Source organism: Ursus maritimus, unplaced genomic scaffold, assembly GCF_017311325.1.
Source record: "Ursus maritimus isolate PB19 unplaced genomic scaffold, ASM1731132v1 scaffold_9, whole genome shotgun sequence".
In the NCBI taxonomy this organism is placed as follows: domain Eukaryota; kingdom Metazoa; phylum Chordata; class Mammalia; order Carnivora; family Ursidae; genus Ursus; species Ursus maritimus.
The window spans coordinates 55,059,462-55,078,816 of record NW_024427107.1 but is presented as its reverse complement, the minus strand read 5'-3'; the positions used below and the strand labels follow the sequence as shown (position 1 = coordinate 55,078,816).

The 19,355-nt window shown below is 32.9% G+C and overlaps 1 protein-coding gene across 3 annotated transcripts in view; it reads left to right on the top strand.

Annotated features, from left to right (window-relative positions):
* CSMD3 (CUB and Sushi multiple domains 3) overlaps window positions 1–19,355 on the top strand; it is a 1,145,609-nt gene that overhangs the window by 1,022,814 nt on the left and 103,440 nt on the right. For all 3 annotated transcript variants that reach the window (XM_040625739.1, XM_040625738.1, XM_008689272.2), the window contains 3 exons: window positions 9,365–9,483; window positions 12,289–12,358; window positions 16,809–16,925. In XM_040625739.1, the coding sequence (XP_040481673.1) occupies window positions 9,365–9,483; window positions 12,289–12,358; window positions 16,809–16,925 (306 nt within the window). The remainder of the gene's footprint in view (window positions 1–9,364; window positions 9,484–12,288; window positions 12,359–16,808; window positions 16,926–19,355) is intronic.

Sequence of the window (19,355 nt, the reverse complement as noted above, 5' to 3'; positions counted from 1 at the left end):
ACCACTTTTATTTATCTGTAATAATTAGACCTCACATCTTACAGTGGGACCTAGAAACCAAAAGTATTCCCTAATTTAACTAGTGGTAATGCCAGTACAAATATATACTTTCAAGAATGAAATTGGTATAGAAGGTGCATATGGTGCTACTTGCAAACTAAGAAAAGATGGCAAATGGATACCACATTTATTATGGGTGTGTATATTTTTAATATTTATAGTCAAGCTGCTCAAATTATGATCTGTTGGAGGCTATAGTTGGTCCATAAATAAATTGAATCAGGGCAATTTTTCTAAATTACAGACACACAAAGCAAGGTAGTAAGTATAAATTTAGAATTTTCTTTCTCTCCTTTCTTTCTTTCTTTCTTTCTTTCTTTCTTTCTTTCTTTCTTTCTTTCTTTTTTTAGTTTCAGATGTAGTGTTCAGTGATTCATCAGTGGCATTATAACACCCAGTGCTCATCATGGCACGTGCTCTCCTTAATGCCCATTATTCCAGTTACTTTTTTCTGAAACTTTGATGTCTTATATTGGTTTTATGCTAACAGATTCTAAAAATTACCTGATATATAAACAGGTAGCCAATGTTAATGGAAAGGGTAAGATAAAAACCCTCAATTTACTTTCCATTAATAACAAAAGGAATTGAATGTTGAAGAGAAAAAAAGACAGGCAGAATGGAAGAAGACAAGTTTCCCTAGCAACCTTGGAAGACACAAGGAAAGCTAAGGCAAATATATTAGAATTCCAGAGTTTAGAGGATACATTTTTCTCTCTCAATAAAGAAAAGCTAAAACATTAGTTGAGATTCTGATTAGTATTTTGCTAATTTCTGACATGAGTTATATAAGCGGACATAAGTCTACATCTTTGTGTGTGTGTGTGTGTGTGAGTGTTGGGAATGTATGCTGGTTTGGTAGTCATGTGAATAGATATATCTGCTCTGAGTTAATATATTTTTTCTAACATATAAAGTACCAAATTTATCTGTCTTCTCATCCCCAAGAACGCTGGAAAGTGGGAATAAATTTTTAAATTGACAATTTGTATTTTTTGTTGTTTGTTTGGTTTTGACAAATGCAATCCTGGTTATAACTGTATGTCTTGCATAAGTGTATGTTTTGCTAAGAAAAATGTCCTTAGTGCATGGAATGCCACTAAATATATCAATTGTTAGTAAGCTTCCACAAAGAGAACTTACAATTTCTAGTTGCTCTGCACCTGGGTTCTGTTAGAGCTTCATCATTAACAATTCTGGAATGACAATTTGGTTGTAATATGCATATATAATGTCCTTCACATTTCCTTAAATTTATTGCCATACACACTTGTATCTCACTAATGGAAAATTCTAGAGGGGCAGTGGAGCATCTATAAATCAATGAACAGCTTTTGGTTTTGAACTTATACAATGTGCATGTTTTAAAAGGGCAAACTACATGCGGTAATGGTGTTTGCAAATTTAAAGGGTACTCAAAAATCTTAGGACGTAGCACTCAGAGGAACACAAAGGCCCATGTTACCATAATGAGCATATTTTTCTATCCTCCTAAACTAGAGAACATTCATGATATATGCCACTGATAATTTTGCTGTAAATCCTGGGAAAACACAGGTGATCCAAAAATATCTTTCCATTCTGCTTAATAGTTGAAGGGCTGGTCTGAATACCCCAAAGCATAAAAGTAGCCATAAAATAGTAAATGCGTAGACATGTATTCATTTAACTCTAGCTTATATAAATAACAAAAGATTCAATTCAGCACAATAGTTATTTTACTGCTTTCCATCCTTAAGCAATATGCTTAAGAGATAATGCATTAGGTCTTAATGAGTTTATTTTTATAATCACTAAAAATGGTTTCCTCCCTTGGGCTAATTAAATAATTGATTATTTGAGAAAAATAGTGATTTTAAGATTAATTATGTTTTTACTTAAACTAATTTTCTTGTTTTAACTAGTTTATGCACTTCATCTCATAAAATGTTAATTGTAGAAACATCTCCTGCTCAAATTAAATTATTAATATTTGTCATTTCTAATTTCAATTGCCATTAACAGAATATATTTAATGCAAATAAGTGTAATTGATTTTGCAAACACATCTCACTCCTTAATCCTATAAGGCCATTAGTTTTATCATAGTTTCCTCTTTTCTTTTAATCAAAATTTATTTTATGATCATCTCATTGACTTTTTATCTCTGTGGTGTTGACTTAGAAATGGTTTCCACCTAAGTTTCTGAATTCTGGAAACATCGCAGTTTTTTGTATTCCTAAACTTTCTCTAGCTGTATCTTGAGCTAATATCATTGCTCCTGGTCTCTTGTTTTTTCTCCCAGTTAAACCAGTAACATTTTAGCTTATATAGAAGTTTTTTATTTTGGGTTAATCACAAACTTCAAGGTACTTAAATTCTTGGCACTTTATATGACATTTTACATATTTTCTTTATGTTGCTAGAGTATGTATGTGAAACCTATTGATCTTAAACATACAGAAACATACTCTCATGACAACAGGAAAAAATAGCCTTTATCTAGAATGCTAAATAACGACCTCACTTCCATGTTTAAAACTTTGAATAATGTTAGTTATTATGTCCCTGCCACTATTCTAAGTATTATGTATATCTTGTTTTCTTTAAGCAGTGCAGTGTTCCTACGATGTCAGTATTTTTGCATCCCATTTAACAGGTGAGGGAACTGAGGCACAGAAATCTTTTCAGACTTTACCAAAAAGATAAACTAATGGAGCCAAGATGCAGATAAACGTTGTTTTCTTGATAACTTTGAAAATTTCCTTCATTACCCAGAGAAAGAAAATACAATTTCCTACATTGGTTAAGATTATAAAATGGTTTGCAGTGTATACCCTATCTCCCTTTCAGCTTCATTTCTTGATGCCTTTTCCAAAACACTACAGTGTGTTTTGGGGATAACCACTCCCCCTCTTTTCCATAAAAGAAGGAAAAATCACTTAAAACTTCATTCAACATGCCACCTTGTCTGCCAGCACATCACACTCACCTTACCCCTCATTATTATGAGTTGGTAAAATATACAATTTTTTAGTAGGGTTATTCTTTTTTGTTGTTGTTAATAATCCATTTCCAATGTCTTTTCTTTTTCATTTTTATTTAAATTCCAATTAGTTAATATACAGTGTAATATTAGTTTCAGGTGTAGAGTTTAGTGATTCAGCACTTAAACAAAGGACACACAGTGCTCATCACAAATGCCCTGCTTAATACCATCACCCATTTAACTATTCCCCCCATCCACCTCCCTCTAGTAACCCTCAGTTTGTTCTCTATTGTTAAGAGTCTGCTTTCTGGGGTGTCTGGGTGGCTCAGTCGGTTAAGTGTCAGATTCTCAGTTTTTCAGGGTCCTGAGATAAAGCCCCAAGTCAGGCTCTGCACTCAGCTCAGTCTGCTTGTCCCTCTCCCTCTGCTCCTTCCCCCACTCGTGCTCGCTCTCTCTCATAAACAAATAAATAAAATCTTTAAAAAAAGAGTCTGTTTTCTGGTTTGCTGCTCTTTTTTCTTTTTAGTAGAGTTATTCTTTATGAAATAATTATTTTAATAAAGGATGACCTTCATTTACTGTGATTGTTCCACTACCTGTAATCTTTTAAACCACTCCCTTCTCCTGCTTCATCAAGAATTTCTTTAGAGCATAGTTGCTTATGTTGCTAATTCATCTTTGCATTTCTGACATGTAACATGATATAGAGTACATAATAGGTGCATAATAATTGCTTATGATATCACATTCTATTTAACATTTTATCATTTAACTTAGCATCAAACTGTAGACTAAAATTTGAGAAGCAGTTTCTATTACTGAACATTCAATTAATTATTCAGAGTAATGCTAAGTTAAATGTTAATTGAGGTAAGAACAAGTAAAGTAAGTAAAATTTAAGGATCAAGGTAAATGTGAGCTAAATCTGCACCACAACATGTTCCTAAACCACTGTTGCCCATCAGTGACTATTAAGTCAGAACTGTTCTTTCTGGAAAAAACTTACAAATATTGAAGTTACATGTTACATAGTAGGTATTTGACAAATACTTGTTTATTGGATTAATTAATTACAAGGTACATTATACCAGAAAAAATCTGTGTGTTTGCCATTGAAGTTAAACCAGCTCATATTGAAATCACCCTTTGATTATCACCAGCTTCTCTGTTTTTCTTTTTTCAAACTGTTACCTTATAATGACAAATGTGGAATGCCGAATGGTAATCCTAGTATATTTTTAAAACCCATGGGGTGCCTGGGTAGCTCAGTCAGTTAAGCATCTGCCTTTGGCTCAGGTCATGATCCCAGGGTCCTGGGATCAAGCCTCATGTCAGGCTTTCTGGTCAGCGGGGAGCCTGCTTCTCTGCCCCCATGCTTGTGTGTTTCTCTCTCTCTCTCTCTTTCTCTGTCACATAAATAAATATCCCCTTTTATGGGGATATGTAGGTGGCTCAGTCCATTAAGCAGCTGGCTCTTGATTTCCTCTCAGATCATGATCTTGGGGTCCTGGGATTGAGGCCCTGGTCAGGCTCCGTCCTCAGCGAGGAGTCTGCCTGAGGATTCTCTCTCTCTCTTTCTCTCCCTCTGCCCCTTCCCCATGCTCACTATCTCTCTCTCTAAAAATAAATAATAAATATTTTTTAAAAAACCCTCATATGTAACATAAAGATAGGAATAATATTATCCTGGGCACCTAAGTGGGGCAGTTGGTTAAGGGCAGGCTCTTGGTTCTAGTTCAGATTATGATCTCAGGGTCCAAGGATAGAGCCCCATTACAGCTCTGTGCTCAGCGCAAAGTCAGCTTCAGGATTCTCTCTCCCTCTGCCCCTCCCTCACCTTGCTTGTGCTCTCTCTCTTTCTAAAATAAATAAATAAATCTTAAAAGAAGAAATAATGGTTATCTTGAATCCGTTATTTAGAGAAAAATTTAAAATTGAAGACCTGCAATATATTTAAAATAACAATACCTTCACTATTACTGAATACAACCTTTGTGCAAGGACACACGATTCAATTCCTGTTCCTTTCTTACATGTACACAGATGCAATATTTTGGTCTTTATTTTCAATAAATTTATACATAGGTTGTTTTTTTTAATTTAAATTCAATTATAAAACATTCAGTGATTCATTAGTTGCGCATAACCCCAGTGCTCATCACATCACATGCCCACCTTACTGCCTATCACCGAATACGTAGATTGTGATGTTGAACTTGTTAAGGAGGTTTTCCTTTTAAAAACAATGTTACCGGAAGTCTTAGCAGTAATTAAGCTTCTTCTTCTCCCTGTCTGCCTCTCTCAAAACATCAAAGACTCATTAAAGTCATTATGGAATACTGGAAAGTAATATATGTATATATAATCAGAATGATCAGATATAAATGATATGATTAAGAACATTTTCTACTGCAGAATGATTTGCCTTGTGAACAGAATTGGAGAGAACAGTTTTTGGCTATAAATAAATGGTTATAAATAAATGTTGGAAATGTGAAGACTGAGGTTTCAGTATTTTCATTCAGGGTAACTGCCTGCAGTAATTTGACAGCAGACATAACTTTATGCAATTTTTGATATGGATTTGTCCCTGGACTCATTTCTGTTTGTTTTTGGCTACAACAGCAGATTAATTGATCCAATTCCCATTAAAAAAATTCACCCAGAGCACATCTTTGATTGCCAACACCAAAATTGACACTCATAAAGCTGAAAATGACTCAATGTTTTGATTGCCTTGGTTAATCAGGAGAGCATCCTTTGCAACATTTTTACAGAAATTTGCTCTCTCTTTGTTGATCCTTACAAATAACCTATTGATTTTGTTACTTACGAAGAAGTGAAAATAATTCTTAGAGTTTTTAAAAGTTTTTAAATTGAAGTGTAGTTGACATACAAGATTATATTAGTTTCAGGTGTACAACATAGTGATTCAACATTTATACACATTACGAATAATCACCATGATAAATCAAGGTACTTTAAAGTTATCATTTAATCACTCAGACTTTACATACTTATTTTTATTTATTTTTAAAATTTTTTTAGAGAGGGAGAGAGAAAGAGTGAGAGACTGGGGGAGGGGGCAGAGGGAGAAGGAGGGAGAGAATCTTTAGCAGGCTCCACACCCAACCTGATGCAGGCTCTATCTTACAACCCTGAGATCATGACCTGAGCCAAAATCAAGAGTAGGATACTTAACTGACTGAAACACTCAGGCACCCCAGAGTCTATTTGTTTAAATAAAAAATGTAAAATACGAACTACAAGATTTTTAGATATTTCTGCTTTATTTTCCTTAGTGTACAAAAAATAATTGGCTGCAAAAAAATTAAAAAGGCCATCAGTGACTTCTTCTGCTTATCTGACTACCTCATCACCTTACTTTCTTCCCTGAAATAATCATATTCAACAGATTAGCTGGTCCAACTCAATGTCTTCTGCAACAATAGAAGGGAGTATGTTCTTATACCCCCAATTTTTTGCTAACAATAATTCATCTAATAGATGAGTGATGTTATTATTTATAAAAATAATTCATGTTCATTATAAAAATTTTGGAAATTCAGAAAAATATAAGGAAAGGCAAAAAAATCATCAATGATCTCATAATCAAGAACTATGCTAATATTTGGCATATTTCCTTTTGCTCATTTTTCTCTGATAATATTTTATACAAAATTTTTTAACTTACATAATTGCTATTATGTATCTTACAGAGTTTTATATCACATTTTTATCTTATTTTATTTTAAGATTTATTTTATTTGAGGGCACCTGGGTGGCTCAGTCATTGAGTGTCTTCCTTCGGCTTGGGCATGATCCCAGGGTCCTGGGATCAAGCCCTGCATTGGGCTCCCTGCTCGGCAGGAAGCCTGCTTCTCCCTCTCCCACTCCCCCTGCCTGTGTTCCCTCTCGCTGTTTCTATCTCTGTCAAATAAATAGGTAAAATTTTTTTTTTAAGATTTATTTTATTTGAGAGAGAGAATGAGAGCATGGGAGTAGGGCAAAGGGAGAGGGAAAGAGAAACTCCAGGCAGACTCCATGCTGAGCCAGACCCTGAGATCATGACCTGAACCAAAGCCAAGAGTCCAATGCTCAACCGACTGTTCTACCCAGCCCCGCCAGGAGTTTTATATCACATTTTTGAAGTTAAAACTTTTAAAATATTTTACTGTGTTGGTATATATTATGTGTAAACTCACTTAAAAATGAGGCTCTCAATATTTTATAATATCACTGTACCATAGTTTTATTTGTCCTCTTTCCAGGAAAGGAAATCACCACTTCTGAATATTAATAGTTTTCTGTGTATATGACCCTGAATGGAGTACTTGATAGAAAGAAAAGAAAAATGAATGTGTACAAAATTTGGCCTTCTTAGTAAGAATGACTGCAAGAATGACCTTAGTGGTAAAGAGTAATAAATGTACTGTTCAGGACTCCCAAAAAACCAAGATTGTACCAAAGGAAGGTGAAATCCTGTTTTTAAGACTTGTATGTTTATATTATAAAGCACTTTTTTGGGATATTCATTAATTCCTGAAAAGGGCTCTATGAAATCAGATAAATTGAATGTGTAAGACCAATTAGTGGGTATTAGATAGGATTAAAACAAATATAAGTTTCTTTTACTTTTGGATCTGAAAATCTAGTTGGAAAAGTGAGACATTAACCCTTAAAATGTTAAAGGTAAGTCACAATTTAATGGTGACTTACCTTGCCTAGATCCATGAATTCAAGTTTACAAAAAAATGGGGAAATATGAAGCATGTGTATGGTTAGAGACCTAGCTAATTGAAGCATAAGTGTTGGAACTCCAATTCATAGACTTCCCTAACCTCCTCTAGGGCTGTCTCAAATGCATTCCCAAATGATGAGTTTACTCTTCTTCACTGTCTTCCTTTCTGAACTAATCATAATTCTATCAAGTTAGTGCTTTTATGTCATTTTCTATCCTTAAATATGACCTTAAATTTGGAATGATTTTTAACTACTCTAAATATTGTATTATTAGAAAGAGAATATCTTCCATTTGCAGAGCTAGACATTAGTATTTATTAAAAAGTTATCAAAATAGGGATTCGTGTTCTTTTTCATACTATTCATTCATCCAATCAACCAATGTTTATTGGATGCTTCCTTAAGATGCAGTGCTCTAAGCTGTCCTTAAGGAGTCTCAGAGGGGAAATAAATATTGAACAACTAATTACACAGTTATATATTCATTATTAATTTATGTTAAGCACCACAAAAAATGTAGAAAATGGTGCTATGAGAGCATCCATCAGAGGGAAATATCAAGGAGTAAAAGAATGTCTGAAGTATTGTAATTCTTTAGGATTCAGTTTTTAATATTTTTTTCATGAAATGAAGATATATAATGATTTTGGAGTGGTGACTACTTCCTCCCATAATTTAAACATGCATTAGATTAGCTTCAAATGTGAATTACAAATAATTGGATAATAAACACTGTTTTTTATTGAAGATAAAAAATTCTTAATAATCATTTTTCAAAATGTTTTGGCAAAAAAAATCAATTTTTCAGACTTTAAGTAAGTCATTTTAGAAAAACAACTTATATTTAGTATGCTTTTATTCTCCTATGTTGAAAAATGTATTGTTACTATAAAAATAATGGAAGTGTTTTAAATGATAGAATTATCTCCCTTCAGAAATAACTGATTTCAGGTGTCACCTTAACTTTTCAGGTCTCGATGAACTACATGTTTTTCTCCTTTTTGATTATAATATATTTGGAGAACAATTTTTTTTTTTGAGAATACATCTTACTTAAAAATACATTAAAAAACTGTTACATGCAATAAGTATCTCAAAATATGTCTCATAAATTAAAAAGCCCATTTTGTGTGAAAGAAAAAGGAACCAGATGATATGGACAAAATAGCAATTTTTTAGTTATTTTACTAAGAATATTTTACAAATATAATTTCATATTACTCTCACAATAAATTGTTGTTTTATTTTTTATTAAGGGATTTTCTTATTAGGAATTTTTAATTTTTGCTTTATAGTAGAAGACATTTAGACTGTGAGTTAGAAAGACTTTAAGTATAATCACATCGTTATTTAATGGTTGGTGCCATGAAAATTCAAAGAAATAGTTTTATGGTACAGTTCCAAGCATATTGCTTTTAACAACTACAGTTAAATCTTGTTCACACTTAAGTAGCATTCACAGAACATCCCCAGTGTCCCAGTGTAAAAATCTAGTTTTAATGATACCAGTATTCAATTTGGTAATTTAATATGCATAATTTAAACATTCATTATTTGAAAGTTACTTATGCTTATATCTTTAAATATTTTCAGCAATTGGTTTGGACTCCTGTCCTGAACCACAAACTCCTAGCAGTGGAATGAAAATTGGAGACAGATATATGGTTGGTGATGTGGTATCCTTTCAGTGTGATCAAGGATATTCTCTACAGGTAAGGCTATTTTTAAATTATAGTTTTGATTTGCATTGCTTTTTCAGAGTATTTTAATGGAACAATGATTGGTAATCCAAAAGTTTTAAAACAATATTGATTTCAAATTGCAATAGCCTTCAGTCAAAAGTTATTCAATTTGTCCATAAAACATATTCATGAGAGAAATTACTAGAACGGACTAAATATGCTTTGTTTGCAAGTAACCAAAGATTATTTTTGAATCAAAATTAATCTTTGCTTCACACTTTTCTCTCTGTTCATATAGGATGTAACAACTCAATTCTTGGAGCTTTAGAATTAGAAAATATAAATGAAGTGCTACTTAAAGCGTTAAATGAAACTTCCATGATAATAAATTTTTGCAATTAGTGAAAATCAACCAGAAATATATTTTAGAGGGTCTCAAATTTATGGTTGCATAAAAATCTCCCTAAAGAATTGACCTATTAAGTAACTGAGAAAAAAATATGAGGCAGAAACTATTCCATGTTAAGTAAATAGATTCCTTAGAGAAAGCAAAATTAGAAATTAATGATTTATAGTCTTTAACATTTCATTACAAATTATTATTCTCAGAAGTACAATCAGATATTTCTGGACCTTATATTTCAGTTTATAATTTAATATATCTTAATTGACTCATTTTAATATTTTATGAAGTGTTTTTAAATTATGCTTTACCCTATTTCACCTTAAATATTATAGCAGTTTATTATAAACAGCTATATATATGGTCATTTCACTCACATAATCATTGCAGTATCCCAGTAGAACATGTTTCAATAGAAAAATGTTAAGTTTAAAAACCACAATTCTTTTTTTTTGTTTGTTATTTTATTTTATTTTTAATGATTTTTTATTATATTATGTTAGTCACCATACAGTACATCCCCGGTTTCCGATGTAAGGCTCGATGATTCATTAGTTGTGTATAACACCCAGTGCACCATGCTATACGTGCCCTCCTTACTACCCATCACCAGTCTATCCCATTCCCCCACCCCCCTCCCCTCTGAAGTCCTCAGTTTATTTCTCATAGTCCATAGTCTCTCATGTTTCATTCCCCCTTCTGATTACCCCTCCTTTCTTTATCCCTTTCTTCCCCTACCGATCATCCTAGTTCTTATGTTCCATAGATGAGAGAAATCATATGATAGTTGTCTTTCTCTGCTTGACTTATTTCACTTAGCATTATCTCCTCCAGTGCCGTCCATGTTGTAGCAAATGTTGAGAACTCGTTCTTTCTGATAGCTGAGTAATATTCCATTGTATATATGGACCACAACTTCTTAATTCAGTCATCTGTTGAAGGGCATCTTGGCTCCTTCCACGATTTAGCTATTGTGGACATTGCTGCTATGAACATTGGGGTGCATATGGCCCTTCTCTTCACTACGTCTGTATCTTTGGGGTAAACACCCAGTAGTGCAATGGCTGGATCATAGGGTAGCTCAATTTTTAACTTTTTAAGGGACCTCCACACTGTTTTCCAGAGTGGCTGTACCAACTTGCATTCCCACCAACAATGTAGGAGGGATCCCCTTTCTCCACATCCTCTCCAACAATTGTTGTTTCTTGCCTTGTCTATTTTTGCCATTCTAACTGGCGTAAGGTGGTATCTCAGTGTGGTTTTGATTTGAATTTCCTTGATGGCTAATGATTTTGAACATTTTTTCATGTGTCTGTTAGCCATTTGTATGTCTTCATTGGAAAAGTGTCTGTTCATATCTTCTGCCCATTTTTTGATTTGTTTATTTGTTTCTCGTGTATTGAGTTTGAGAAGTTCTTTGTAGATCTTGGATACCAGTCCTTTATCTGTAGTGTCATTTGCAAATATATTCTCCCATTCCGTGGGCTGCCTCTTAGTTTTTCTGACTGTTTTCTTGGCTGTGCAGAAACTTTTAATCTTGATGAAGTCCCATAAATTCATTTTATCTTTTGTTTCTCTTGCCTTTGGGGATGTGTCATGAAAAAGGTTGCTTTGGCCGATGTCATAGAGGTTGCTGCCTATGTTCTCCTCTAGAATTTTGATGGATTCCTGTCTCACATCGAGGTCTTTCATCCATTTGGAGTTTATTTTTGTGTATGGTGTGAGATAGTGGTCAAGTTTCATTCTTTTGCATGTAGCTGTCCAATTTTCCCAGCACCATTTATTGAAGAGACTGTCTTTTTCCCACCGGATGTTTTTTCCTGCTTTATCAAACATTAGTTGCCCAAAGAGCCGAGGGTCCATTTCTGGGTTCTCTATTCTGTTCCATTGGTCTATGTGTCTGTTTTTGTGCCAGTACCATGCTGTCTTTGTGATCACAGCCTTGTAGTACAGCTCGAAATCCGGCATTGTGATGCCTCCAGCTTTGTTTTTCCTTTTCAACAGTTCCTTGGAGATTCGGGGCCTTTTCTGTTTCCATACAAATTTAAGGACTGTTTGTTCCAGTTCTTTGAAAAATGTCCTCGGTATTTTGATCGGGATAGCATTGAAAGTGTAGATTGCTCTGGGTAGCATGGACATTTTAACTATGTTAATTCTTCCGATCCATGAGCATGGAATATAAAAACCACAATTCTGATGTGATTAGGAGTCTTAATTTTTCTACCAGGACCATGTCATTTTTTACATTTTATCACAAGCGTATATAATTACATTTCTTATTTTAAGTCATACTGAGAATTCCAGTAAAAGGTTGAAAAATACTAAAAAAATGATAACAAATATTTAAGCTTATTTTTATAATGACCATTCACTATGCTATGTTTAATTTAGTCTTTTTAAAATGTGTACTGAACTGCATCTTTTTTATGTAGGGTCATTCTCACATTACATGTATGCCAGGACCTGTAAGAAGATGGAATTATCCAATCCCAATTTGTTTGGGTAAGTTGAAAAACTGTAAATCATTGGTAAGCTTTATCAAATTTTAAAGATACACCTTGTGTATAATGTTGCTGAAATATATAGTTTGTCTTTCATCACGTTTTATGGAAATGATGTTTTAAGATAAATGTCTCATCTTTTTTTTTTAATTTTAAATATTTTACAATTTTTTTTTACCTCAAACTTCAATATCAATGGATGACTTTAGAAATTGAAAAAAGGTATTAGGTTTTTTGATCCTTAGAAATTTTTCTCTGTATATGATAGAAGTATCCATAGATCAGGAAAATAAGTAAATATCTTATTGCTTGCTATTGAGCCAGGATAGGAATCTGGAGTTTACCAAAGAGAGCATGATATCCCATGAAATGTCTTCATTAGTGACAGGCAGTTGAGATATGGAATATATCAAAATAGCACTTGGATCTTAGAAAGTATGGGACCCAGTTTTTGCCCTAACTTCATCCTGCTTCCAATTATTTCTGTCCACTTTTTCATTTTTTTTCTCTTCCTCATATCTGGTATCCGTATCCAGCTATTAATATCCTGGGCTCTAAGACTATGAAAAAGAAATATGATATATAATCCCTATCTTTAAAAAATTCATTACCATTTAGAGTGGTAGAAATAAAAGACTTGAATAAGAGAGTAATTCAGTGTTAAGTTATACCATTGGCTACATGGTAGAATTTCAGAAAGATAATATGGTTTTCACCCAAGTCATTGGGAAACATAGCCCATAAAATTTACAGTTTTGGATGGTAAGTGTAATTAAGATCAATAGATGGGGAAGATAGCCTTTTCTGAGTAGGAAAAGGGCAAAAGCAAAAGAATTGGTGTGAATTATATGACTTAACCTCTGTATTATATTAGTTTGCTTGGGCTGCCATAACAGAACGCCACAACTGGGTGGGTTAGACAACAGAAACTTATTTTCTTGCAACTCTAGAAGCTAGAAATCCAAGATCAAGATTCTGTCAGGGTTGTTTTCTTCTGAGGTCTCTCTTCTTGGCTTGTAGATGGCCATCTTCTCCCAGAATCTTCACATGTCTTTTCCCTGTTGTAAAGGCCTCTGGTGTCTTTTCTTATAAGGACAGCAGGTACTGTTAGATTAGGGCTCCACCCTCATAATTTCCTGTAACCTCAATTACCTCCTTAGAGTCCCTGATTCCAAGTACAGCCAGATTGTGGGTTAGGGCTTTAATGTATGAATATAGTGGGAAGACAATTCAATCTGTAATGCCTGTATACCGTGTGTACTATTCTTGTCGAGTCTGTTGGAAAATAATGTTTAGAAGTAACAATGTTTTTAATTGGCAAAAGATATTGAAAACATTCAGAATTTAGATTGGATGGTATTTTTAAAAAATATATATATTTATATATGTATAGTCAATTATATATATGTCAATTATATATAATGTCAATTATAAAATTATATGTATATAATGCATATGTAAACATTTATATATACAGACAATGCCAATTATGTGTGTTTCTTATGTGTGTGCATCCAATTAAGTATAAAAAATTGGGAATATAAAAGGGTACAGAGAACAAAATAAGCAGCATATATATTCTGCTGTTGAGAAAACAGAGAGTTTAGGTATGTTGTTCATTACTACATCCCCAGTCCTGGAACAGTTCTCATCATAAGCATACAGTAAATATTGCTTAGTGAATAAATTAATATAAAGTTTTGGGATTGTATAGTGTGTATATATATATATATAATATATTTTATATAATATTAATTTTAAAAATATATTTATATATATGATTATATATATTTTATATAATGAATTGAAGTTTTGGGATTCTACAGTATATATATATTTGTGTATATATATTTTACATATATAAAATTATGTTTTCTTTCTTGACATTAACTTGGAATAATTTTCCATACTATAACATATTTTCAAAAATTTGATATTTAAAATGGCTTCATGGCACATAGCATAGTCTAATTTGTGTAATTTTCTTTTCATTAGAGTTTAGGTTTTTGTCTTTTGATATACATTTATAAGTCTTTTAGCACTCTTTCATGCATTTTGTAGTTGTTTACTTAGGATTTTACCTAAATGGATTATGTCATTGCATATACCTGCATAATAATGGAATATTTAATGATATGACCAAAGTTTACAATATATAGTTAAGTATAAAAGGCTTAAAATGACTCACAGTGTGAGCCTATTTTCATTATATGCATACATGTATAAACACACGCATATATATTTTTCTGCAGAAGAAAAAAATACAAAGGTAAATAGGTTATCTATGGGTAGTAAAATTAGAGGACATTTTTATTTCTTTTTCACTCACTTTTTTGCATTTTATAGATTTTAGACAATAAACTGACACTATATTTGATAGACAAAGTACTTGAAGTGATATCATGGCCATATTACAAGGAGAAACGGAAGGCAGGAGACTGATTAAGAGAATGTCTTAAAGCTCTAGACAACAGGTAACAAGGTTATACAGCTTTGTGAGCTGGAAAATAAACAATCTTCCAGATATTCTGTTGGATGGAAAGAAAAGTCACTTGAGATTTTTAGGTAATAGAGACAAATCAGAAAGAACAATCAAAGATGATCTTCTCTTAGAGGACTATGGTTGTGTATCTTGGAGGCTATAGTTGTGTCCTTAACAATGAGTGTAATGAGGCACAATAGCATCTATTACAGAGCCACTGGTAGAACACACAGGAGTGTGTGAGATCACAGAGACACTAAGAACATAGGCATGAATGCAGAGCTGAAGGCAGAGGCATTTTTTGGGTTCTTTTTTTGTGTGTGTTTCATGACATGTCATTCTTGCTCCTTCATGATCTCTTTACTCTTCATTTTCTTTCCTTCTTTCTCCTCTGATTTTGGGATTTAAACTCTAGAAAGGTGAGCAATGCAGAGGACAGGATTTTCAGGTCATATCTGAAGAGAAAGGAAGTAGAAGAATTGGAGGAACAATGAGCAGGTGAAAGACGAGTTTTTGAAGGCAAGAGAGAAGAATATAGTCCTTGTGCTCTTTTACCCGAAGTACAGGATAAAGCAAAACAAACCTATAATGCAATCTTGTCAGAAATTTAAACATGTATTTGAATGGCCAAAATATTTTCTCATTAATTATCAGACTCTGTGATGAATATATGTAAGCAATCAAATTTTAGAAAAACAATTTTTTGAATGTTAATTGTACCTGTATGTTGAAAATTGCTCTGGTTTGATAGATGAGCTGAGATTTCAGGGGGATGGAAAAATGCACAGATATATCTTTAGATCTCAATGGAAAGAAAGGTTTATATGAAGATTGCTACATTATTTTATGTATACATATATACATGGTAAGATGATATAATTCATTCAGTTCCCATAGTTAAAAATAGCTGTCAAACAGTTTACTGATATCATACAGAACATTGATGAAGTTTTTACCAAATTTGCTTTTATGATACACAATCCGAAGTTTGAGTATCTGTCTTTTGTTATTCTTAACAAGAAATAAATGAATGTAACTGCAAGTAAGTGTTATATATAGGTAATTTTCAAGCTTGATGTACAACCATGACATTTGATTCTTCACCCCACAATTAATAGATGTGTATTTTAGTCCTTATATGATGAAATAATAAAAATGTACTTTTAGAGGAAAGAATTAACTTCTAAAATGCAATGATTCTTTTAGTACATGTTAAATAGTTCTGTGTAATCATGAACTTGGCTAATTATCTGGTCTTGTAATTTTTGCTAAGTTATTAATAGTAAATCAATATAATAGAGATTCCGGAACAAGCACATTTATAAATTATGCCTAAATTCTCAAACCTGGGTGCATCTTTTTACTTGTTTTTTACTTCTCTATTCTTTGTCTAGATTCTTTTAGGAAAAAGGGCAGCCATATCCCATGTGTGATATGTGAATCCGTCACATATTTACAATACAAACCAACTCTTTCTTAAAATTCTTTAACCTTCTCACGAAAATAAGGAAGGAAGGCTGGGAAAATTGTTCCCTCTTGAATACAGTGTTTAGAATCGATGTTGTTGGCTTGACTTTTTTTCTAAATTGCATCATCTTTGGAATGAATGAAAACATTCCTAGATACCTGTGGGTAAGAAATAAACTGCCTGCTGTGGAAAAGGACATATGCTCCTAGTTTGATTGTATTCACTGCACATGAGCTCCTTCTTGCTGTGCAATAATTGATTTAGCTTGCGTTTATTGCTGAGGAACGAAGTATGTTGTCTTTTTAAGCTATTTTAGAAAATGCATTGTCAATTGATTATATTTGATGACTAGTGTGTGATGTGAATGAGAGTTGACAATATTAAAATTTATATCAAACCGTTTAACTGAGACTTGATTAAGACTTGAAATGATTTCAATTTGTTTTTAATACAGTAAAGTATTCCACTACTCTGGCTTACATGGGACCTCTCATTTTATAGCTCAGTGTGGTGGTGCTATGTCAGATTTCAGCGGTGTGATCCTCAGCCCCGGGTTTCCTGGAAACTACCCTAGCAGTTTAGATTGCACGTGGACAATAAAGCTGCCCGTAGGTTTTGGTATGTATAGTAAAAGCATGTGAAAGAGTTTTCAGTATCATTGATGCATCCTTATAAAGAAATACGAAGGTCTAGTAAAAACTCACAAATTATAGTTTACTTTGGGATTGCCTACAGTTACATAAATTGAGGAGTGAAATTTGAATTGCTTGAGCCAAATTTGGTTGCTGAAACCAAATAACTTTCCCTTGAAACACTAGGATAATTGAAAAGATAAGGGCATTTTCTAATTTCATAGTTAGAAGATAGGTACGTAGATAGATAACTTTCTGATATTTTCCAGTTGATTTGTATGGATTTAGCCTGATGTGTGTGGCAATAGTAAATTCAGTGTGATTTTCATGTATAATCATTTTTATAAGTCTCTTACTATAACCAAGTAGTACATATATAATAATTATTTTCTGGTAATTTGTTAAATTTATCTAATATTCATTGCAAATAAATAAGATTTTATATTTGAAAAGTAGTACAAAATTTCCAATGTTGGGTTTAAATACATGCAGATGTAATACTTTTTAATTTTAATAATACAATTCGCAGTGTTTTGGATATACTGCATTATATATAGCATTTCATAGATTCTTTCTCACTTTTCTATCACTAATATATTCTCCTGCAGCTTCATATCCTGTGGTCTGTATATGCATAAGTAGAAGTGTATCACAGAAGACAAGATGAGTAGACTCCCTGAACCACACACAAACCTGGTGGATTTAGAGCAATTAAGAAATTATGTTCTATCTCACTTATTGAGGACTGAATTTAGTACCTCGTTACCCAAAAACATCTATGGCCTCAGAATAAAAATTCATATTTAAATATTTTACGTAATTTTACATAATAATAAATAATAATAAATATTTTACATAAATTCACAGAAAATTAGTTTTAACAATTCCTTACTGAGTGCATGTTATACTCCAAGTACTACGCTGTACTGGGAATAAAATGCGTGGTGAAACAAACTTGGAACCTTTCCCCAGATAAGTTATAGTCATGATGAGGAGACAGATTATCAAATATGCTATTACAATGAACTATAATAAAGATTATACGATTGTAATTAGTACAGATATCCACTCTCATTCAGGAAATGCAGAAAAGTCTTGCTAGAGGAAGTGATTACTAAATTGTGACTTTGTAGGTAAGTAAGAGTCAGCCCAACAACGAGGGTCCATCTGTGGGGAACAGGAAAGACACTGTTGGTAAACAGAGTGACACATGGAAAGATGCAGATGAAAACTAAAGAAATTCAACAAACCTGAATACAGTTTGACTGGCCTGAGGTTTTGGGAAAACAGGAAACCACAGAAAGATGTTGGAGGACTTCCGAATGAGGGTTATTCTGGTTACTACATGGAAACATGCTTACTTTGAAGTTATAGTCAAATTCTATGTCCATTCACTGAATAACGATACTGATAAAATGAATAAGAGATTTGAACCCTGTATGGTTATTCTTATGTGTCTTTTACCAGCCACTTAAGAGGGCTTATCCCATGTTGCTGATGGAGCTAAGTGAATTATTTTATTTTATTTTTCTAAGATTTTATTTATTTATTTGTCAGAGAGAGAGAGAGAGAGAGCACATGCTAGCGCACCAGCACAAGCAGGGGGAGTGGCAGGCAAAGGGAAAGTAGGCTCCCTGCCAAGCAAGGAGCCAGACACAGAACTCAATCCCAGGATCCTGGGATTATGACCGGAGCCAAAGGCAGAAGCTTAACTGACTGAGCCACCGAGGCATCCCTAAGTTATTTTAAAATAAATTATTAAATATATTTTCAATAGTGTCATTATAACATTTTCAACTTACCTCTCATTAATACTTCCTTGATTTTAAAAACTGAGTTCATTAAAATTAGAAATAATACACATCCCTATTTTAGAGATGAAAACATAAGAGACTGTTTCTGATTTGATTACATTTAAATAGTACCATTGTTTTCTTTGAGTTTTGGATGAATCAAAAATTGGTTCTAATGCATTTCAAAAAAGTAATTTGTAATTTTTGAAAAGATTGAATACATATCAAAAATTAAAGGAGTATTTTCTAATGTCCATAAAACACTTATTGACAAGATAATTTGTGAAAAGGAGGCTCAGGGGAAATTTTTAGAAAGAAATATGCAATTCTTGCAGCCTCACATATTAGGGTAACATGTTCAGATCTCTAAGAAATTTGTATAATAGTACAGAAACTTGATTAGTATTTTAAAGCCTATTTCCAGTATTTCCCAAATGTATTTGCCCATAGAAATTTTTTTGTGGAACTCCAGTAACAAAATGTGACTTTAGTTGAGAACTCCAGTGTCGCTATTAAGAGCAAGAGTCCAAGAGCCAGTGTTTGAGTTTGAATTTCAGGTCTGTTAGGTCATTGTGTAAGTTAGCATATTATTTAGCTTCTCTGTGCCTTGGTTTCTTTATTCT